The 23626-nt window shown below is 44.3% G+C and overlaps 2 protein-coding genes across 2 annotated transcripts; both read right to left on the reverse strand.

The window, feature by feature from the left end:
* Positions 1 to 11090: 11090 nt before the first annotated feature.
* Positions 11091 to 16623, reverse strand: LOC141025975 (uncharacterized). Its single transcript, XM_073501907.1, has 2 exons — positions 16277 to 16623; positions 11091 to 11514 (listed from the first exon to the last, which is right to left on the reverse strand). The coding sequence occupies exons 1-2, from the start codon at positions 16621 to 16623 to the stop codon at positions 11091 to 11093; spliced, it is 771 nt and encodes a 256-aa protein (XP_073358008.1).
* Positions 16624 to 19534: 2911 nt separating this feature from the next.
* Positions 19535 to 20346, reverse strand: LOC109772014 (protein FAR1-RELATED SEQUENCE 5-like). Its single transcript, XM_020330707.1, has 2 exons — positions 19983 to 20346; positions 19535 to 19857 (listed from the first exon to the last, which is right to left on the reverse strand). Exons 1-2 carry the CDS (start codon positions 20344 to 20346, stop codon positions 19535 to 19537), a joined length of 687 nt encoding a protein of 228 aa, XP_020186296.1.
* Positions 20347 to 23626: the final 3280 nt, after the last annotated feature.

Below are 23626 nucleotides of genomic sequence, written 5' to 3' on the forward strand. Positions count from 1 at the left end.
CCCTGCTTGCTGTCGAGCTCGTTCCGCTCTGCTCTGTTGCCCTCCGTGCTCCTGGAGACCCCAGGGAGCCGTAGACCCCCTCATCCGGGCTCCCCTGGCTCTATAGCCCCGTGCCGCTCAAACCCGTGGCTCCGGCCGCCGCTAACCTGGATGCCGCCGTCAACTCCGGCCACCTCCGGTGAAGCCGCTTACACTGTTCAACGCGCGCGAGTCCCAGCGTCCCATAGCCGCAAACCGCGTTCAAAACCGAGCTCTGTGGGTGTTTTCCGAGCTCCTCGGCCGCGCGTGTTGTCGCCGGCATCGAGCCGCCAGCGAGTTTGATCTTGCTAACCAGGGGTTTGACCTCCCCTGGCTCACTAACATGCGGGCCCAGCCCGCCTAATTAACCCAGGTTAGCTTAAGCTAAATGCTAATTAACCCAGTTAGTTAGGTTAGTCACTGACACGCGGGACCCACCGGTCAGTTTGACCTGGGTCGCCCGTTGACCTGCTGACGTCATGCTGACGCAGTAAACTCTTTTCTGGAATTAGTTTAATTCTAAAATAGCCAGGAAATTCCAGAAAATGTTATAAACTTCCAAAAATCATATAAATTCAACCGTAACTCAGAATGAAATAATTTATATATGAAAAATGATCAGAAAATTCCAATCTATCCATCTGTACCATTTCCATGCATGTTAGAACAACTTATGACTACTGTTAAGGACAATTCAATTAAATGGCATTTAAGAAATCACATATGGAGTTTGAATTTGAATCTTTGATTCAAGCCAACTCCATTTAACTTGCTGCTAGTTGCATTAGCTCAAATCACAGCATATTGACATGTCATGATCATGCATCATATTGTGCATTGCATTGATTGTGTTTTCCTTCTCTGTTGCCGGTATTTGTTCCCCTCGGTAGACGTTGTTCGGACGCTGTGATCGTTGACACTGATGAAGACTCAATGCTATCTTCAGAAGTGCGAGGCAAGCAAAACCCCCTTGTTCATTCCGATACAATCCCACTCTCTCGCTCCTGCTCTCTTTTACTGCATTAGGACAACAACGATTCATCTGTTACATGCTGCGGTAGCTGAACCCCTTTATCCTCTGCATGACCTGTCATTGCCACAGTAAATAGATGAAACCCACTAGCATGAGTAGGAGTTGTTTGAGCCCTGATGTGCCTACTCATTCATGCTTGTTTGTCATGCCTGCTATTGCTTAGAGTTGTGTCAGGTCTGATTCATCGGGAATGAATTGGAATGTGGTGAACATGTCCTACTATTGAGAGCTAAGTGTGTGAACACGATTTGGTAAAGGTAGCGGTGAGAGGCCATGTAGGAGTACATGGTGGGTTGTCTCATTGCAGCCGTCCTCAGGAACTGAGTTCTGTGTTTGTGATCCATGAACAGTTACTACCACACATTGGGCTCCGGGCGCTCCAAGCTCTCTCGACTTATTAATCAACCTGATCTCTGTCCAGGAGTTGCAACTAGTTTCTGGTGTTTGTAGGTAGTGTTAGTAGTCTACCAAGTGGTACCCGGTACAGGTGGGCTTGGGACAGACTAGGCACCGTGGCACGGTGTACCAAGCGTAGATCCATCCGTCGAGGTGGGCTTGGGAACCCTGCACACATCGTTTGGGGCCGTGAGCGACACCCCGGCCGGATCTCCTTGCGGATGGAACCCGAATAGGCGATAAACCTGGACGAGAGACTTGTGTGGTTAGTCAGGTCGTGGCCGAGTCCCTCGCCAGGCTTCCGCTTGAAGGTTGCCGAGGTACACGATGTGTACATGGTGGTAAGTGGCGAGAGCGTGTGTGACGAAGTACACCCCTGCAGGGTTAATATGATCTATTCGAATAGCCGTGTCCGCGGTAAAGGACTTCTGGGTTGCCTATAACAGTTCATAGACAAGTGAAAGTGGATACTCTAAAATGCGCAAGATAAGCGTGAGTGCTATGGATGGCGTTCTCGTAGGGAGATGGGAGCGGATCCATAGTGGTGTATTGGTATGGTGAATTTGTGGACTCGTGTGCGCCACCTCAAAAGAGTTACTTGCAGTCCTAGTTCAGGATAGCCACCGAGTCAAAGCTGGCTTGCTACAGTTAAACTCCACCACCCCCTTTGTTGATACCGATGCATATGTAGCTAGTTCTGATGTAAGTCTTGCTGGGTACATTTGTACTCACGTTTGCCTATTTTATGTTTCGTAGAGAGACGTCAGTCTCGCTAGTAGTTCCGTGTGGACTTCGACATTTAGCTTGATACCTCAGCTACGATCTTGTGCCCTCGGCAGGGTCTTGTAGATAGTCAGGCTTCTCAACCTTTTTCACTTGTAGATGTCTGTACTCAGACATGTTAAGCTTCCGCATGTGCTTTGACTTGTATGCTCTGAATGTTGGGTCATGAGACCCATGTTTGTAATATCTCGCTCTTCGGAGCCTAATGAATAAATACTCTGAGTCGTAGAGTCTTGTTGTGATGCCATGTTGTATTTGCACATATCGAGCATATTGTGTGTATGATTGAAATGCTTGGTATGTGTGGGATCCGACAACCTAGTTGTTTATCCTTGGTAGCCTCTCTTATGGGGAAATGTAGTCTTGTGCTTCCATGAGCCATAGTAGTCCGCTACAGCCCGGTTTACCGGAGTCCTGCTAGCCCAGCACTACTGCTCTGGAACACTTGACTGGCCGGCATGTGATTCACTTCGTTCCTGTGTATGTCCCTTCGGGGAAATGTCACGCAGTGACATCCGGAGTCCTGCCTAGCCTGCTACTGCCCGGGTTCCTGGGGTCCTGCTAGCCCAGTGCTACAGCCCGGATTCACACGCTGCTGACCGACATGCTCGATGTTGATTCATGTATGCCTGTCCCCGTAAGTTAGTGCCACTTTGGGTTCACGACTAGTCATGTCGGCCCGGGTTCTCTGTCATATGGATGCTAGCGACACTATCATATACGTGAGCCAAAAGGCGCAAACGGTCCCGGGACATGGTAAGGCGACACCCGTGGGAATACCGTGCGTGAGGCCGCAAAGTGATATGAGGTGTTACCGGCTAGATCGATGTGACTTGGAATCGGGGTCCTGACAGCTTTGGTATTAGAGCCTGACTACGTGTAGGATTACCAAGCCAAACTGGTCGAAGTTGAGTCTAGAAATGCTTTAGCTATATATGGGAATTGATTGTGGAAGGGAACGTAAGGCTCTTTTTACTCCTTTACCTTACGCCCTTCTGATCTGAGTCACCCTCTTCTCTTCTACGGGGATTAAGAACTAGGCTTCTCATCTTTCTATCAGGATCACGTGTTACTAATCTGTAGACTTGTAGGATTGTTGGATTTAAGCCTCAGTTCAGTTTCTACTACTTCCATGTGTTGACAGTTCATCCCAGAACCTTGATATGATGTTGTTAAGTGACTATGCAAATCCTTGTGAATGTCTCAAATCCTTTCTGAGCATTTACAGCTGTTATGTTGTCCGAGTCATCCCAGGTTTCTAAATAGTCTGATGCATTTGCAAATCCCTTCTTCCCGTTCCGATGTCGCTTTGGGCCAGTTCAACCACACTAATCGGTGAGTTGAGGTACTCTATTGCCTCGACATATATGTTGGAGCTATTATTATGACCCTAGGTGTCTTAGGGAGTCACCTAGTAATCTAGCAATGCTTTGTATTCCTGGTGTGATGATTCTGGCCATTATTCTCGAAAGCATCCTGTGATGCCATTTAGTTAGTAGGCTCTCTATTTCTGGGTTCTTGAACCCAAGATTCACTCTACTTAATTCATGTAGATAGTGTTGCTCGTTCCTTTAGAATATTAGTAACCTTGCGATAGTCCTCGAGGTTCGTGGTTTATCATTCTTCCAACACCAGGAACCAATATGGCAGAAGTTCCTTTGACCCAAAAGATCACAACCACGGTGCTCTTGATGAGTTCTCCAATCTGCATTGTGAATCTGCTAGTCCTACCTTTCTGCATGGATCATCTGGAAGAAATATGTGGAACTTGTTGACATACTAAATCTATGCATCCGCAACTCAGAAAACCATATGTCCCTTTGAGTTGTCCCTCTTTAGTTGTATTCCGACCCCCATCTATCAATTGATAGTCAGGACTAGTTGTACATCCGTGTTATCGATGCGTACTATCCTTGTGGTCTGTCAAGCCATTCTAATCCGGAATGACTAGGAGAAACAAACTCCAGTACCTCGTCCATCTTTGGGATTGGGTCAAAGTAGTTGTATTCCGCAGATCAAATGCCTAACCAGCTTTTGTTCTGTTCTACCTTCGAGTATTACCCCCTTTATGTCGAGAATATCGTAGGAATTGCACCACCTTTTGTGAATTCTTGACGCAGTGATACTCCTCGCCATCATCATTCATTTCTCGGTCCCGTGTTCTGTAACCGGAACACCGACAAGTGAATCGTGATGCGTGAAATCAATACTCCTAGCAACTCCGTTGCTTGGTAGTTAAAGGACAATAATTTCATCCTTGGCGTATTGGTTACTGAATCACATCCTAAGGTTGATCGTGCTACCCAGTCCCTATTTCTGGTGCACTCTTCGATCAATGAGTTAGGATTATTCAATCCCTTGCTTAATTGATCACATCATCTTGCCTCGAAAGCAAGATTGCTCCCGAGCTTAATAACATATCGGTGGCTCGTGACTTTCCGAATATCTTCTCGGGAGTGCTACCAGGTTGTCACCTGACCGCTATGTTAAGTTCGTGATCAAGTTGGTTTCTTGTAAACCACCCCTTCTCCAAGAATCCGTGTTGGATATCCCTGAGCTGGTTGGTTAAGCTAAACAACAACTTCGAGAGCTGGAAGATAAAAGCTTGTCTAACTTAGTTCATTCCAAAGGGTTATCCTTGTGTGTGTATGTTGAAGAAAGATGATATCTTCATCGATTGATCCTCGTGATCAATTGTTGGCGCTATTGTCCTATCCAATCTTTGATTTGACCGTGGGCTATCATCAAATCAAATCAGAGCCAACGATATTCGTAATGTTGTCTTACTCGTGGTGGTTTCCTCGAGCATACACCATTATATTCTTTGGGTCTGACCAATGCTATCACTTGTTCACATAATTATGGAAGTCCATCTCCATTGGAATTTTGATAAATTGTTGCTGGGCCCATCGGCAACATTCTTATCTTCTCCATGACTCGTGTTGAACACTAAGTTAGTGTTGGAAACTTGTGCTAGCATTTTCTTCGTGCTATCTCATGAAGGATATGTTTGGATGGAAGAAGTGACTTCCTCTGATTCACGTGCATTTGGTGCAAGTTGCCGCCGTGAGTCCAAGAAAGCTTGTTTTGTTTTCTCTGGAACCATCCCAAGTCAGTCATGCACGTGCGAAGCATGCTATGGTTTGATAGGCTCGCTACCTCCATTCTATATGTGTTCCTAGCACACCAAGCCACTGACTGATTTGTTCAAGGAGAAGAAGTTCCTTCTTAAGAGCATGCCTTATGCAAGGACTTTGATATCCTCGATGATGGTTCCCAATCAGAACCCGGTAGTGTTTTGTTGTAAGACTACTACGTGGTCATGCTTGTCTTGGACAGCGTGTTCTCATGTATGTAGCAGAACCAGCTCGTGTTTTAGAGCTTGCTATCGTAGTTCATTCCTGAGAATCTCGCAACATCATCTCGTCAATTTGTGTTGCAAACTTTCTTTTCCAGACGTGATGTCTGAAATATTCCGTTACCAACCGGATCTGAATCTCGGGCAGATATGATGGTTGGAACTTTCCAAGATCTATGATGTAGGTCCCGACAAGGTTGATGTTGGCCGACACACCTAGCCGGAAGATCTATTATAGTAGCTTCTTGATTAAGAAATTTGACCATTTTCTCCATGAGGTTTTTGTATGATTTATACTAACAGTTGATCCTTATGGATGTTTGCGCCCCCGAAGTCAGACCTTTATTTGATGTTCCAGATACCGAATGATATTGAGTTAAGCTGGTACATCAAGGAGAACATTAGAAGCGGAGTGCTAAATGTCTCTCGGTCGATCATCCAGATTTTGTTTCCTTGGCCTCGCTAAGGTGAAATCTGAGATAGCGCTGTCTTCCTTTGCATCTGCATCCTCCATCACCGTTCATCATGGTAGTATGATGTGTTGCCAGGATCCTCGGCACGGATGTTGGTAAAACCTTGATGAATATGGAAATGCTCAAGTTCTTGAAAGCACGCTCAGTCACTAGGTTATATCCTTGGTATCAACTGGAATGTGCCTTCCATTTTCCGAGTCGTTCTATAACCATAGTTTCCTTTCCAAATTGAGTGTGCCATTCTTTCGAATTCGTTCACACGATCGTTTGTGATTGCCTTAGGCTGGTATAAAGAGTTTCAGTGATCTCTGAATCAAAAGTAATTCTTTTTGCCACTTAAGGGAATATTTCTACGAGCCACCTTCCCTAAGGTGCCCGTTTATGGAATCATGGCAATTATTTCATCGCTATATTGAAACCATTCACCATCTCCTCAAGCGTGGAATTGTTGCCTACCAAATTGAACCCCGTCATCTGTTCTTCCATCCCTCCCGAAGTGTGTTTGAACATCTCAGCTAAAGAGGTGTTCTATGCCTCATTCCGTGAGTTGATCGTCAGTTGCTCGATCCTCGAGAAGATCGATTCTTCTAGAGTTTCCATTTCTTCTCGTGGTCATGTTGAGTGGAGTTCTCAAGCAAGATGTCAAGATCAAGATGATGCAACGATTCAACATCTTCGAGAAGGGAAGTTGGACCGTGAAGATCGTGTTAGCCTTGTGTCCCCTCTGTCTTCTTACCTCACGTCTCGAATCTCGGGACGAGATTCTTGTTTAGTGGGGGTGAGTTGTCACATCCCTAGCTTCTGGTTTTGCACTAGACTAGCTCCATGAGTGCATCATGTTTAAATTTTATTTAAGATTGAAATGGGGGATGATAAAACCCTAGCACCAAAAGAACTCAAATAGGTCCAACCAAAATATTTTCAATGAACTCAAAATATCCTTATAAAATGTTCATGATTTATGGAAAAAGGTGAAAGCCTCTGCCATAGATGATGCATATTTTTCCAGGACATTTTGGCCATTGAATTAAATCATAATTGTATTTGAGTTGGAGCAAAAAAAATTCTATAAATATTTTTATTGCTCTAATGATCCTGGAATATTTTGTGGAGCTCTAGGATAAACCTTTTTGCATCCACAATAATTGCTGGTTGGATCTTTCCACTTGCGCTGCATGTCAATGAAGTTGTTGGGGTTGATCTCCAAACCAGACTTGTTCAGCATCCGCTTGTCACCTCCAATGCTGGAACCGACAAATGTGTACAATTTCTCCTCCTGGAGGAACTGTTTGAGGCGCTTGGGCCTGCAAGGGGGGAGACACATATTGAAGATTAGTGTTCTTTTTTGAAGATTTAATTCTTCTGCTTTTTTGTTTTACAAGTGATAATCCATGAGGTACATGCTTATATAGTATAAGTCATGGATGAATGTAGTTCAGAAACTAGTACACAAAGTCCTGAAATTAAATTCAACTACACCATGTTATTTTTCTCTTTTGCTATCTTCAGTGCTTCACCAAATTCAAGAATCATTTTACCAGAGTCAATGATATATGTGCTGCTTGATTCAAGTTTAGTTTTATTTTTTGTTGAATAAAAGACCTATACCAGTGCTTGATACATCTTTGTGCACCAATTCTATATCAAGTTCAGAAGTTAATTTGAGAAACATGTGCATCAAGATATGGACCTATACCACTTCACCGAACATCTTTTAATACATCAATTCTATAAACTATACTAGTGCATCAAGATCAGAATATATGCTAGTACATCAAGTTCATAAACTAATTTGGTGCATCAAGTTCAGAATTCTATAAACATTTTTCATATGCTAATACAGTGCATCAGTTTCAGATGCTAATCTGGTGAAACAATCCACTTCACAGTTTCAGAAATGCATGTAACTTGAGAAACATGTACTTGTGCATCCACTTCACAAACTATAGTAGTTCATCTAGTTGGGAAACAAGTTTAATGAAGTTTTTAGGGAGTAGTACTAGTACAACAGATGAATGGCCAGTAGTATGGGTTACCATTTTGTGGCTGCTGCGATGTGGTACACCAAGCAGAGTTCCTCGACGCACAACTGCAGGACTGCTGCCATCTGTGGAGGTTCATCTTCAATAGTGTACTCCACATCAACTCCGATGAAGCTCGGATACAAGCCGCCGCCCTTCATCTTGAGCCTGCTCATCATCTCGTCGGTCTTGTCTGGTTCGCTGGTGCAGACGATCTCCAGCGTCTCCTTGCCGTGGACCTCAACCCATGTGAGGGTTCTCGTGTACTCGCGCTTCTCGCCGAGGACGTGAATGTCGACGAGGTTGCTGCTCTTGTCCGATGTCTCTCCATGATGACGCTTTGCGGACGGTTCCTCCGCCATCGCCTTCCTTCGGCGACTGTGGGCTTGGGAGAGAGAAGTTTGTGGTTTCTGTGTAGTGGAGATGGAAGCGGCAGTGGTGGTTCTATGAATGAGGCAGAGATGGAAGACAATGGGGTATTTTGCAGTGCGTCGACGGGGATGTGTGGGAGGTGGTTCGTCGGGGGCGTGGGGGTAGTGGTCGGGGGTCGCCGTTTGCAGTCCCTTGTGGCAACCGCCCAATGGGTGGCGCGGGTGGTGGCCTGGAAGAACTAACCGTCCAAGCCAAGGGTTTTTACTGTCGCACTGAGTAGTCTTGTCAAGCTGTACTTATGATCTGCTTATCCCACTTGCACGTCTCAGGGGTGGTGATGATGGCATTTTGCACTATTTAGGTGATGTATGCTTTGTGATGTTTTTCTGTGTGGATGTTAAGTATTGTTTTTCCACTAAAGTCTTATACACTAGTTTATCTCAAAACATTTTTCAGTGCCCTGGGAGTTGTTGCTCAAAACTGGTACTTATTTTATTTTCATCTGTACCGACCTAAGTTAGTCCTTTATAGTTTTTGTATTCTCATTTTAGTGCACTTATGGTTTAGTGCTGTGTGAACTGAATTGTAATTTCATACAGCGTACAGTTTTGAAATTTGGTGTCACAGTGGTGCGAGTGGCCTGACTGATCCTGCTTTTTTAGTACTGATGTCATATGTATGTTTGAACTGAGTTTTTTTGGGGGGATTGAGATTATTTACGACCAAATCGTTCATTGAGGTGTGGACAGATTTTACATAAATAAGAAATTTAGCATAATTGACAAACAAAATCTATTTGAACTTGTTGCATTTTAGTAGTTGAACTTGTCAGATTTTATATAAATAAGAAATTTAGCATAGTTGACAAACAAAATCTATTTGAACTTTTTGCATTTCAGTAGTTGAACTTGTCAGATTTTATATAAATAAGAAATTTAGCATAATTGACAAACATTATATATTTGAACTTTTTTTCTTTTAGTAGTTGAACTTGTCAGATTTTATATAAATAAGAAATTTAGCATAATTGACAAACATTGTCTATTTGAACTTGTTGCATTTTAGTAGTTGAACTTGTCAGATTTTATATAAATAAGAAATTTAGCATAATTGACAAACATTGTCTATTTGAACTTGTTGCATTTTAGTAGTTGAACTTGAAAGTAATTTTTAATTCGGTTTTTTAAATTATGTACATTTAACAGATAGGCTATTAAGTTTTCTTTTTAGAGGTTCGTTGTTTTTGTATCATATTTTTTCCTTTTTTATCATCCATGGTGCAGAGCTAAAATTATTTATATTTATATTTTCCGTATTTAAAGTTATTGCCTGCGAACTAGTATTTGAATTTATATATTTTCAGTTTCGAACATTTTTCTTGTAGTTTATATTTCTTTGCCCCGCCTTTGGTTTGTTTAACTGGGCTTATTGGTGGGTTGTTTGTAGACGACGGAGGCTATTGGGCCGTTTTCCGACCCAAATGGCCCGCGCAGCTGTGCAGTGCGGCGTGCGTGTGCGCTCTGGGTTTAGTCCCACCTCGCTAGTCGAGGGGGCTCTATACCCGTTTATAAGCGCGGCCGAGGCTCTCTGGTTGAACTCCTCTGGATACTTACCTGAGCGCTTATACACGGCGCTCGCTCTCTATCATGACCCGTGGGCCCTGGTCGGCAGGCCCTGCGTTGTGTGGATTACTAGGGATTCGCCCACGGGCTCGAGTTCAAGTATCTAGCAGCGTCAGGGCCTGCGCCTGTCCTAGGGCGGTCACTTTTTTCTTTTGTTGTTTGTTTGAATCTAGTACTTGACTCCACCAGTAACTTGGATTGGTTCTTTTTGTTATAGTTCTTGTGAGTTTTGTGTAAGTGTAATCTTTTTCATTTGAGTTTTTTGCCTTCTTTTTGTGTTTGTGTTTGTGATTATTCTCAAGGGTCTTCTGGTGTCATTTTTAGTACTATGGTACTTGCGTGTCAGACTAAGTTGTACTGATAGTCCATTCATAGTAGCACTTATGTTCTTAGTCTGACATTTTTTTGGGGGGGGTTACGGACTGATGCTTCTTTGTACTTTTTATTGTAGTAAGTATGTATTGTCCGATCAAGTGTACTAGTACTGTCATTCTTAATCTGCAAGTGACCAACATAAGTGTGTGCTGATGCTTCTTAACTTTTTATGTTTGTAGTACTTGTTAATTTTCTAGCAGCTACATATGAATGCGAACACTACATGAAGTACTAAGAATTTCTGCTTCAACTTTTGAAGCGTTGTTAAGCAACTCAAATTGTGCTGATTGTTTTGAACGTTATGTTTCTATACAATACTGAATCGAAACTACACATGGAACAACATTGTGTGATTAGTTGCTTCATAACTAGTACTTTAGAGCAGCCACAAGGTTCCATTCAGAAGCTACTTTGAATTTGAAATTGTGGATTAACAACATACGAAGCTACCAAACTTATATAATGAGATAGGCAAAACATTGTACTTTATGACATAAGTAAACTTGTTCAACCATGACAAGCACGACATAATCATACTGGTTCAACCAAACAAGAGCAAACTACTAATTTGAAACAACAAGATAAAAGGCAAGCACAATCGGAAGGAAAACGAAGGCAGGTTCTGATGTATCTTCATCCCTAAAAGGGGCAAAAGGGGCGGTCGTAGTAGTTGCCAACCTCCCGCTCTTTTGCAAATTCCCAACCATCTGTGATGTGGTCGATCATGTTCCATGACTTGTACGCGGCGTACGCATCTACTCCTGCGTACTCGATGAGGTTGTCTGGCAGCGCGCTGATCCCCCACAGTTTGTGGTCTTCCTGCGTGTCGATGTTCTTCTTCATGCCTTTGTAGAATGGGTGGATGACGCTGGCTGCAACATCAGTCAAGCAGTCGTACTCTTTTCCGGTGTATGGAACTCTCCAGAGGCGCTGAATGTCGATGAACTTGTTGGGGTTGATCTCCAAACCATACATCTTCAGCTTCTCTTTGTCGCTTTCAATGCTGAAACCAGCAAATGTGAACAACCTCTCATGTTGCAGCATCTCGTTCAGGCGCTTGGGCCTGCAAGGGGAGAGACATTTTGAAAATTAGCATTACTTTGATGTTTGAATTATTCATTTTTGTTTTGTTTTACAAGCGATGAATCCATAAAGTAGATGCTTATATAGCATAATTAATGGATGAATGTACTTCAGAAACTAGTGAACAAAGTTCTGAAATTAAATTCAAGTACATCATGTTTTTTTTTTGGATTATACATAGTTTCAGTCAATGTTGTATGTGCTGCTTTAGTACTAGTTTAGTTTACTTTTGTTGAATAGGATAACACATAACCAGTGCTTCACCAAGTCCTTAGTTTTTTTGCTTATGAAAATAACATTAGATCAAATTCAAAAAATACTACACTACATCAAGTTCAGAAACATCTTTTTAATACATCGAGTACATAAACTACTGTCACGACCGGTTTTCCAATAAAAATATTTATTGAGAAATCGATCCCTTTTACGGACCAATAGAGAATAATCCCTCTTACTGGTAGACAAAATCTTGATCACAGAAGAAAAAATACCAGGAGTACTAGATATAATACAAGGTTGAGCGGAGACTGCTCAACAATTTATTACAAACACGCCAATAATACATAAAGGCGGATAGGGTGGCATAATTGCTAACTCACGATAAAGGCGGTGGTGGAAAAAATATCACAGCGAAGTGGGTGACATAACTCCTGAGTCTAACAACTCTTCGAGCGTCGGAGTGAGGCTCGAGGATACTTATTGTGGGTGGCGGAAGCGTATATAAAACAAGTGACCAATATCCAGGATCGCACGGGACTGACTGGGACTCCCCTAGGCGTCGGACTCACTATCAAACTCTTCATCCATGAGATCGCCTTCGTCAACATCTGGCCAAATCAACAAGCCAGGTGAGTACTATGAAAGTACTCGCAAGATAGTTCAGACTTAAGATATAAAAAATGTAAACAAGATGCATATGAACAGATTAACAAGTGCACTCAGACAATGAGATAATAATGCATGGGAATAAAAGAGAAGTCGGGCGGTAGTCCTCCCGAAATCCCAAAGAAATACTGAGGGCCAATCGAGTGTCTGAAAGACTCCTCAGAAGGGTAAAAATGCACTAACATTGCCGCAGTCGGGCGTCAAGGCGACACCGCATAAAGGGCTTATAATAGAATATAAGGGACAGTGCATGCCACAGTCGGACGTCTGAAGCGACATCGCATAAAGGGCTTATATTGAAAGTAAAAGACAAGAGTGCCACAGTCGGACGCCTGAGCGACATCACATAAAGGGCTTATATTAAAAGTAAATAACGGACATGCCACAGTCGGACGTCTGAGCGACATCACATAAAGGGCTTATATTCAAAAGTAAATAACAAGAGTGCCACAGTTGGACGTCTGAGCGACATCACATAAAGGGCTTATATTCAAAAGTAAATAACAAGAGTGCCACAGTCGGACGTCTGAGCGACATCACATAAAGGGCTTATATTTCACAACTTAATAATTTAGCAGCTCATGAATTTAATACCACAACAAGGAAATATTCAGATACGTGATAAAGGTTAGTCCATCCACAGGAATAACAATTCAAACGAGTATACCACTCAAGCTTGTTCACCGGGGATTTACCACGAGGACTGACATAGATATGGATATACTGACCAAGGTCCTTGATCACGGACACGATGACTCGGAAGGATTTGACTCTGCAGAGTTTGTACTTTAACCACAGCCAACGGATTTCAGTAGTCACGGGGACTAGTTCCGTTTATGGTGTTTTAGGAGAAACACATCAATCCAGTACACACCCATTCAACATTCCGATGCCAGGAATCACCCTCGGCAACGTTCAAGAAAAACCTTGAGACGGGGAGGCTACAACCTCGCGTAGCATGGGATCAAATTTATATACGCGCGCTCTAAGGGGTGCCCCCCTCTCAGTCCCAACCGGAAACACCCATGCCCCCTGACCGGATGACTGGCTTTAATCCAGGGCCATGGAACCCTCATCCCGGCCCCTCTATTTGGTGTGTACACGGAAAGAGGTTAACAACTTACTAAACCGTATTCTTGGCAGAAAACATATGGCAGCACGAAAGGGGAAGAACGGTAACGTGGCTCAGTCCACGTTAACGTCGGAGTTTAACGGATGACGTAAGGCTGGCATGCTACAACAATACCACCTTACTGCCTTTCATGTCACCACATGACTAGGCCATCTCTCATCAGAGATCATAGTAACTTCGGAACACACGGATAGTTGCCTTACATGCAACGAGATACTCACCGAGGCTCAATATGCCATGCACAAACCATTCAAGCAAACATGCAAAACACCTATCATATCAAAGGTTCAAACATGCTTGCCTGGTTCGGAGAAGTCGGAGTCTAGCTCGGCGAAGTTCGCGGCTCCGTCACCTCTCCCGGAACCTACGGTATAGCGAAAACGTACACTAACGTGAAAATCAACGCGTGCATAAAAATTGTTCCAAATTTTTTCCAAATAAATACTATAAAAACTAGACAAAAATACAAGACTGGTAGAAAAAGAATCAATCAAAAATCATCTTTTATTAAAAAGTTATAAGGGTTTTAGTCCAGGGACTAATCTGTGATGAAACAGAGAAGATCCAGGGACTTAACTGAGAAAATAGAAAACGGTTCGGAAAGAAATGCGCCAGCCCGAAGGGAAAGCGCATTTGCCCGAAGGCGCCAACAGAAAACGGTTCGAGGGGGAGAGAGAAGAGAGGCTGACGGGGGGGGTCCACACGTCAGGTTTAAAAAACGGCCAACGGAGCTCACCGGCGCCCGAAGGCTGCGGCGGTCGCCGGCGTCGAACCACGGCGAGACAGAGAGATCGGAGGGTACCAAGAGGATCAGCGTGTTCTTCCGCGTCGGTGGGTGGTGGACTTGGTCATGGGAGAGCACCACGTCGACGGCGACACTTTCTCCGGCGGACGGTGGTTCGGGCGGTGGTGGAGAACTCCGGTGGGTGCTGCAAACTCCAAATTGAAGCGCGGGTCAGGAGAGTGGATGCACTAGAAGGCTACTGGCAAGAGTTGAGGGGTAGAGGTGCACGCACGGGAGCGAATCGAGCTGGGTCCCGTGGCGGGTCGAGGCGGCCGGAGTTGGGGAAGAAGGCTCCCTCGTGGCTCTACCAGTGGCTTGGCGTGGTATTGGTGGGCGTAGGGGTGGTGTGAGTTCGAGTTCGAGCTCGGAGCCTCTATTTATAGGCGATCCGAGGGGGTGGCCGTGAACGGGATTTCTCCGGCGAGCGATTACGGCGAGGCAGAGGTTGGATAGGGAGTTTAAGTGGCCAGGCAGCATCAGGGAGGTTCACTGGCGCCGTTCCACCACTAAACTGCGGTCGGGCAAGGCGTAATGCGCCGAGCCTCGACGGGGCGGCCGTACGGGCACGGCGGCGGCAGAGAGCATGCTCCGCGCCTAGCAGTTCACGACGAAGGATGGCAGCGCGCACAGGTGAGTGGAGGGCCACGCGGCGGCCTCGGGTGGCTTGGGCGGCGCTGGGCGGCGCCGTCCATGCTGCGCCTCTCTCTGGCAGCCGCAAAGCCACCGCTGCCGTCGCTCATGGGGTGGCGCACCTCCGCCTGCTCGTCGCCGATGCCCGCTAGCCTCCAGACGATCGTGCGGCGCAAGGGATAAGAAGGAGAGAACAGGGAGCAAGGCGCCACCGCGGTACTGGCGAGATTGAGAAGAGTTTCTGAAGAAAACGACAGTGTTCCTGAAACTGTTAACTGAACTTGACTGAACATTATAGAAACAGTGCCAGTCAGGTGTTCGACGAAATGATTTGGCATGAAGAAAAAAATTTCTGGAGCTGGGACTTGGTGAGGTGACCTCTCAATGCACCCAGAGGCTGCCTGAATTTTCTCATATTTTTAGGAGAAGAATTCAAATGAATTTCATCAAATTTGGCAAATCTGGTCCAAACTTGCAGCAAGCACAATTTGAAATATTTGAACTGGAGACCAGTGGATCTTCATGGATCCTGGTTGAGGGCTCTAAGGACTAGCTAGGGAGACTTGTTTGGAGGCCAAACTCAAAGTAGAAATGGTAGTTCCTTTGAAAACCTCCAAGAGCTAGAGTAGAGGGCAGAAATTATTTTTGAGAGGAAATAAATGGAAACAAATATAAGGAGAGGTCCAACTTGCTGGATTTGAAGAATAACTTGACACAAAGATGGGGAGTGGCTTATGGGAGGGGATTTCCACTTGGGTCATGGCAAGAGGGATTTTGAAAAGAGGGAGGAGATCACTCCAAATGCCATAGGATTATTTAAAAGGTTTTCAAAAATATTTTTCCAAATGAAAAACCCTTGAGCCCACATGGGATGAAAAACCTCCAAGACCAACAATCAAGTCTAGGGTGAATCCAAAACAAAACACTTGTCATAAGAGGAAATATTTTGAGAGGGAAAGTCCTTTTAGAAGAAAAATTTAAATACCCTCCTCAAATCAAATAAAAGATTTTTATAAAACCAAAAATAAAAATTTTGGGTGTCACAACTACACTACTGGATCAAGTTCAAAAACTACACTAGTCGCTCAACTTCAGAAATTAATCTTCCGCAAGATTTTCCAAATAGTAATCCAGTGCATCAGGTTCAAAAATACATTTATAGTGTATCTACTTGAGAAAATGCAGTAGTGCATCCACTTTTCACAAACCACACTAGTACATCTAGTTGGGAAACAAGTCTGATGAAATTTTCAGGATACAGTACTAATAAAACAGATGAACCAAACAGGGCAAATGAGTAGGATGGGTCACCATTTTGTGGCCGCTGCGATGTGGTACACCAAGCAGAGCTCATCGACGCACAACTGCAGGACTGCTGCCATCTGGGGAGGTTCATCTTCGCTAGTGTAGTGCACACCAACGCCGACGATCTTATGAAGCTTGCCGCCAGCCTTCCTCCAGAGCCTAGAGATCATCTCGTCGGCCTTGTCTGGTTCGCTGGTGCAGATAATCTCCAGCATCTCCTTGCCGTGGAGCTCAACCCCTGTGAGTGTTGTGGTGTACTCTCGCTTCTCGCCGGGGACATGAACGTCGACGAGGGTGCTGGTCTTGTCCGACGTCTCGCCATGATGACGCTTGGCGGACGGTTCCTCCGCCATCGCCCTCCTCCGGTGACTGTGGGCTTGGGAGAGAGAAGTTTGTGGTTTGTGCAGTTGAGATGGAAGCAGTAATGGTGGTTTCTGGGAATGAGGGAGAGATGGAAGAGAATGGGGTTTTTTGCAGTGCGTCAACGGGGATGTGTGGGAGGCGGTTCGTCGGGGTGTGGGTGTAGTGGCGTGGGGTCGCCATTTGCAGTTCCTTGTGGCAACCGCCCAGTGGATGGTGCGGGCGGTGGCCTGGAAGAACCAACCGTCCAAGCCTATTTGTTTGCCAAGGTATTAATCTGGTCGCACTGAGTAGTCTTGTCAAGCTGTACTTACTAGCTGCTTATCCCACTTGCTCGTGTTAGGGTCGGTGATGATGGCATTTTACTGTCGCACTGATCTGTCTTGTCAAGCTATACTTAAGAGCTGCTTATCCCACTTGCACGTGTCAGGGTTGGTGATGATGGAGGTTTGTACTCCTCTACTGTGGGTACTTGGACTCGTGATTGAAGTGTAATTGAACTTACCAAATACCAGTCAGACTATGTGTGTCATGCTAATGTTTTTTAAAACATTTTTTGTTTTTTAAGGATTGTTTATATCAAGATAATCTCTGAAAATATTTTTTACAGATAAATTAGATTTTCATCAGTACAGGTGTATTATATTTGCATTTTGCTTGAGGTAATTATTTTTATGTACTGATGGTCTTTCTGAACTAGGACTGGCAGAAGCATACATAGCTTGTTTTGATGTAGCTTGTTTTTTCAAACGATGTTTTTTGAGGTGTTCACGGGTGTGTTTTGGTTACCTTGCCTTGTACTGACGAGTGAGAATTATCAGTACTGATGTACTATAAGAGTTTAAATTTTCCTTAACATATTTTTGCTGAGTTACTCGTCGACAGTAGTGTTGGTGTCAGATAAATCCAGATAAGTTTTTTTCAAATATATTTGTGACTGCATTCAAAAAGGATTATCAAACGGTTTACATAATAATGTCACTTGTCCAACTGGCACAAATCACAAATTATATCTTAACTATAGTACTGATCGAGAAATCAATGATAAAGCTAAATAAGTTTTGGTAACGACAGTGTTTCTGATATGTTTCCTCATTGTGTACCGAGGCAACTGAGAGTACAATCTTATTTTTCAGTTGACGCAGCAGCATAACCACTATGGATTTTTCAGTCTTGAGCTCCTCCTAACTGGCCTCGAATGTTGTCCCTTGTTGGCGCCCTTTCCTGCTTGAGCCTTGGCAGCTTCATCGTCAGTTTCAGTTTCCTCATCCCCGACACTGTCATCTTCATTGTCTTTGTCTGATTGGTCGTCATTCTCGTCAAACTCTTCTTCTTCATCCTCTTCTTTTGATTTTTTGGAACTCTAGACTTTGCCCTATTTCTATTCAACGCCACTAACCTCCTTGCCCACTTTGCACGTGCGGGCATTATGTCCGTCAGTTCCCCCACACTTGCGGCAAGTGTAGATGTTACGTGTGTCATCTCCATTGGTAGAAACCTGGGCAGCTCCAATCTGCTTGTGCAGCGTTTGCTTGTTGACAATGGCATCTGTGCGGAGTGGGCATGTGCGGTAATTATGGTTGCTCACGACGTTGCAGAATCCGCATGCCCTTATCCCGAGAGGTTTGCCGTCCGGGCCAAATTCCACGCGCCTGATGGGGCGTGGCGGCTTTTTGGCTGCTGCTTTCGTTGCTTGCGTCTTACTCTTCCTCCCCTTTGTGTTTGAGAATATGGGTGGTTTAATCACCCTTTCCTGCTGATGCTGGTAGTATGTCCTATTGTCATGTCGTTCGCCTATAGCACCATCAAGCTCATGATCTTGCACGTGAGCTTGTTGCTACTCTTGAGTGTGCACATGGGCAAGCTCTGGTTGCTGTTGCTCATCTTCCTCGTTGTCGAATGGGTCAATAGCTCCCAGATGGTTCATCTTGGATAAGATTGTAGCAATATCCTACTCAATGGCTCCATTGTCCGCGACACCTCCATTTTCAGCAGAATGCATGGCGGCGAGTTCTTGTTCAAGTTTGTCCATGACGATCTGTGACCTTGCCATTTGCTCTTGGCTTCTCAAGCTTTTTCTGTGCACCCTCATGTTCTGCTGCAGCAGTGCCCTTTCAATGCAGTATTGGGAGGCCTTGTTTGACGCTACTGCCCTCAAGTCATTTCCGTTGAATGTTGGCTGGATGTTCGGGCGTTTGGTGTATCTCCTGAGGATATATTTCTCTGCAACGTTGTCAACCTTGATTGTCTGCACCATGCATAGGACATGCACGCAGAAAATACCAGTATTTTTTGGAAGAGGTGCATGTTTTTTGTCATTTCATTCGAACAAAAACTTTACAAAAATAAGTAGTATAGCATGTAACATCTTTTTTTTAGTGCTCACCTGTGTGGTCCCATAGCTTGCACTCGCAGTCATATATTTCTCCCACGGGGTCTGCAACCACCTGGAACGCGTGCTGAGCCCACGCAAACAGTTTTTGTGGCTTGTTGTAGCGCACGAGGTACTTTGTGGGATCTTCCGTATCTGTCACCGTGAAGAGTGTGCTCAGTTTTAGCCTTTTTCTGATCTCGTTGTACACAGCTCGTGAGTAAAGCTTTGACATCTAGGTGTCAAACCCATAGAAGGTCAGCGTGTTTTGTTCCTTCTGCCCAAGTAAGAGTGATGACCAAATTATTAGTTTTCTCGCAGCAAAAACTTGTCTAACTAATAAAGTTTTACTTTAGCAAGCATGTTATTTTGTCTCAAGACAGGTGATAGAGCTATACCCGATTACCCATTGTCTCCTGGTTCTCTGTCTGCCTCCTGGTTTTGACGCGGGAGTTTACCTGGCTGACAAACCGGTGGAGGTTTTGTCTCTCACTTACGAAGTTCCTCTTGAGCACATAGTTCATGCTCTCACTTCATTGTGTGAATGTCATTTTGGCGCAGAAAATTTCTTTGTAGTAGGATGATATCCATCTCTCACGCTCGTTCCACATGGCCACCATCGTGGCATCATCATGGAGGTTGTACTTATCCATGAGTCTTTTCCAGGCAGCCTCAAACTCAGTTGGCATGAGGGACCAGTTGAGGATTGATGTGAATTCATCCTTAAAGTCTTCGTGCAGGTTGTACAGGTATGCGAGGTGTTCCCTGTACTTCTTCATAATGTGCATGTGGCACAGCTTGTGTACTGTGTTCTTGAAAGCATATGGGATCGCCGAAGCCATTGCTGGGCACTGGTCTGGTAATGAGAAAAGAGACGTGGAGTGGTCAGCAGATGGTAGTGCATATATACAAAATAGAACTGACACAACATTTTTACATGTGTTATTTTCCTTTGGGGGGGGGTGGTTTTGGCGGTTGTACCTATGAGGATGCATGTAGGAGCCTTCCCTCTCATGCACCTTAAAAATGTCTTGAACAACCATCTGAATGAATCTGCATCCTCATCTCTTATCAGGGCGAAAGCAAAGAATGTAGTCTGAAAGTGGTTGTTAGTACCCACAAACACCCCAAGTGGCATATGGTACTTGTTGGTCTTATATGTGGTGTAAAACGTTACGCAGTCACCGAAGTCCTGATATGCCCCTCGGCAGCTTGCGTTCGCCCAGAATATGTTCTTAACTCTATCGGACTCATCAAGTTGCATGTCACATAAGAATTCCCTGTTTATAGCTTTCATCTCCCTAAAGAAGTTGACAGTCTTTAGGACATCGTCCACATCATCCATCTTTGCTTTGATGCATATTAAAAGTGAACAGTCATTCAAAAATGCATGTTGAACTGGCGTCAGGTCATGCGTTGCATAATATGTTTGTACTGGCAGAGGAAAATAGACGGAGGGGGTTTATGGGAGGAGAACAAGTTTGTACTTACAGGTTAATCAGGTCTTTGGCATTCATTTCGAGGAAGTAGCTACCAGGCTCATTGTCGCCCAGTATGCTCATGATTTTCACGTGTTCAATGCCTTGGAACTGCAAGTACTTGACGTACTCCAAGATTGTTTTGTCAAAGTTTTTGTGGGAGTGCAAGAAGACAAGCATTTTGGGGGTGAGCTATAGCCTGTGGTTGTGTTCCCAGACTATCTCTTTTACGACAAGTGTTCCATCCTTTTCCCTCTTCAGCCTCATTTTAGCCCCGTAGTTAGTCCTGGCTGTCGTCTTGTTCTGCTGTCTATTTGCTTCTGACACCTTCGATTCATACACTCCATGGCACGTGCAATAAAGGTAGACTCTGGTCTCAACCTTGGAGCCTTCCCTGACAGCAAAACCCGCGTGCTTTGCATAGACGTTGTAGAAGTCCTTTGCTTCTTTGAAAGTTTCAAAGAGCATCTCTAGCCTTGGCAACGTAAGCTTCAATGTTAGGTGGCTGCACGCAACAGTGAGCAAACAAAAACGCAGTTACAAAAATGTTAGATGGTGTGGTCACAGTACCATGGTATGGAATGTGCTTGTATGTTTTTTTTCTGAATGGATACTTACATGTGTATAGCTCTGTGCTGCCTCTGGTGTTTGCTGTTCACCCTAGTGTATGGGCGCGGGTGGTGTCACCCTTGGCACATGCAGCAAAGCATCTCTTGGAGGGAGCAATGTTGACTCTCATTGTACGGCAGTCTCCCCTCAGATTCGTTGTGATGTTGCTCCTGTCTATATGGCTCATATCTTGTACTTTGGACCCTGCTAGAGTGGCCAAAATTTCTGTCTCTTTGGCATTGTCTTCCCGTCGCAACCGCTTTTGCAGCACGGATGATTGATCTTGACGGAGCGACTGGTGGAAGCCTGTGTGTCCTTGCCTTTATGCATGCGCTAGGAAAGGAAAACATTTGTTGTTGGGGAAATTGTTGGCCTTGTTGCAACCCAGCAGTGGCAAAGCTTGTATTCCCAGATATCGGTGTTTGCTGCATAGAAGAACCTATCCGTGCTTCTGATGATTCCGGTGTAGCTTGAAATCTGCCTGTATTGTTGAAGTATCCAGGTGCTATTTCTAGTGTTACCCAACCAGGCGGTGCCCCATATCTGCTTGGCTCATCAAACTCTCGCTGCGTGTGCCCCCTTGCATGCTTCTGCAATGACATTCAACAGTTTTGGGATTAATATTTTCTGCATTTTTCTCCTATACATGCTATGGGTAACATGTCATGCACTGAAGGCAATGTACAAGTTGAACTTGCATCGTTGGCCGTTATTCAACTTTGTTCTCTGTTTTGTATCTGGTTTAGTTTTCAGTCGAACTGATGAACCTACATGTTCAGCACTGATGTACTGATTTTTAGCACTACTTGTAAACTGAACATTGAACTTCAACTGTTATGGAAAGTTTTTTATCTTTTTTCCCTATAACTAATGCATAAACATTTGGTGCACTGCTTGCAAATTGAACATTGAACTTCAGAGATGTATGGATATGCATATATATAAAACTGATGCATGTCTTCTCTTTTGTTCATCTATAACTTATGCAACTACACTAGAAGTACTCCTAGTTTATGTATCATTGAACTTACTGTCTAACAAGTGTATATTTTTTTCAACAACATTCTTTCACTAGTTCGAACTGACGCAACTACACGGCATGTACTATTAGAAATAACATCATACAACTTGCAGTGGTAGGTGAACCTTATATAAAGCCTAGTAGCTACTTGGACTGATGCATAAGTTTATGTTTTTTCGCTTAAACTGAAGCTAGCATATTAGAGGTACTGACAGTAACCTCGACATCCAAATTGTGCATCAAGTGGAAGGGGTGTAATGAACTGATGCAAGCATTTGCAATGCACTATCAGGTTCTGCATCGTAGGAACTGAAGGAAATATGCCCTAGAGGCAATAATAAAGTTATTATTTATTTCCTTATATCATGATAAATGTTTATTATTCATGCTAGAATTGTATTAACCGGAAACTTGATACATGTGTGAATACATAGACAAACAGAGTGTCACTAGTATGCCTCTACTTGACTAGCTCGTTGATAAAAGATGGTTATGTTTCCTAGCCATAGACATGAGTTGTCATTTGATTAACGGGGTCACATCATTAGGAGAATGATGTGATTGACTTGACCCATTCCGTTAGCTTAGCACTCGATCGTTTAGTATGTTGCTATTGCTTTCTTCATGACTTATACATGTTCCTATCACTATGAGATTATGCAACTCCCGTTTACCGGAGGAACACTTTGTGTGCTACCAAACGTCACAACGTAACTGGGTGATTATAAAGGTGCTCTACAGGTGTCTCCGAAGGTACTTGTTGGGTTGGCATATTTCGAGATTAGGATTTGTCACTCCGATTGTCAGAGAGGTATCTCTGGGCCCACTCGGTAATGCACATCACTATAAGCCTTGCAAGCATTGCAACTAATGAGCTAGTTGCGGGATGATGTATTACGGAATGAGTAAAGAGACTTGCCGGTAACGAGATTGAACTAGGTATTGAGATACCGACGATCGAATCTCGGGCAAGTAACATACCGATGACAAAGGGAACAACGTATGTTGTTATGCGGTTTGACCGATAAAGATCTTCGTAGAATATGTGGGAGCCAATATGAGCATCCAGGTTCCGCTATTGGTTATTGACCAAAGACGTGTCTCGGTCATGTCTACATAGTTCTCGAACCCGTAGGGTCTCGACGCTTAAAGTTAGATGACAGTTATATTACGAGTTTATGTGTTTTGATGTACCGAAGGAGTTCGGAGTCCCGGATGAGATCGGGGACATGACGAGGAATCTCGAAATGGTCGAGACGTAAAGATCGATATATTGGATGACTATATTCGGACATCGAAAAGGTTCCGAGTGATTCGGGTATTTTTCGGAGTACCGGAGAGTTACGGGAATTCGTATTGGGCCTTAATGGGCCATACGGGAAAGGAGAGAAAGGCCCCAAAGGGTGGCCGCACCCCTCCCCATGGACTAGTCCGAATTGGACTAGGGAGGGGGGCGCCCCCTTCCTTCCTTCTCCTTCTCCCTTCCCTTCTCCTACTCCAACAAGGAAAGGAGGAGT

The sequence above is a fragment of the Aegilops tauschii genome, chromosome 6 (assembly GCF_002575655.3).
Source record: "Aegilops tauschii subsp. strangulata cultivar AL8/78 chromosome 6, Aet v6.0, whole genome shotgun sequence".
In the NCBI taxonomy this organism is placed as follows: Eukaryota; Viridiplantae; Streptophyta; class Magnoliopsida; order Poales; family Poaceae; genus Aegilops; species Aegilops tauschii.

Excerpts from the sequence above, each read along its gene's own strand:
- LOC141025975 (XM_073501907.1), bottom strand. The coding sequence starts at position 16,623 with ATGGCGGAGGAACCGTCCGCCAAGCGTCATCATGGCGAGACGTCGGAC. Across the intron at positions 11,515-16,276 it reads ATCGCAGCGGCCACAAAATG|GCCCAAGCGCCTGAACGAGA; the intron begins GTGACCCATCCT and ends CTCCCCTTGCAG.
- LOC109772014 (XM_020330707.1), bottom strand. The coding sequence starts at position 20,346 with ATGGATGATGTGGACGATGTCCTAAAGACTGTCAACTTCTTTAGGGAG. Across the intron at positions 19,858-19,982 it reads TCCTACATGCATCCTCATAG|ACCAGTGCCCAGCAATGGCT; the intron begins GTACAACCGCCA and ends TCTCATTACCAG.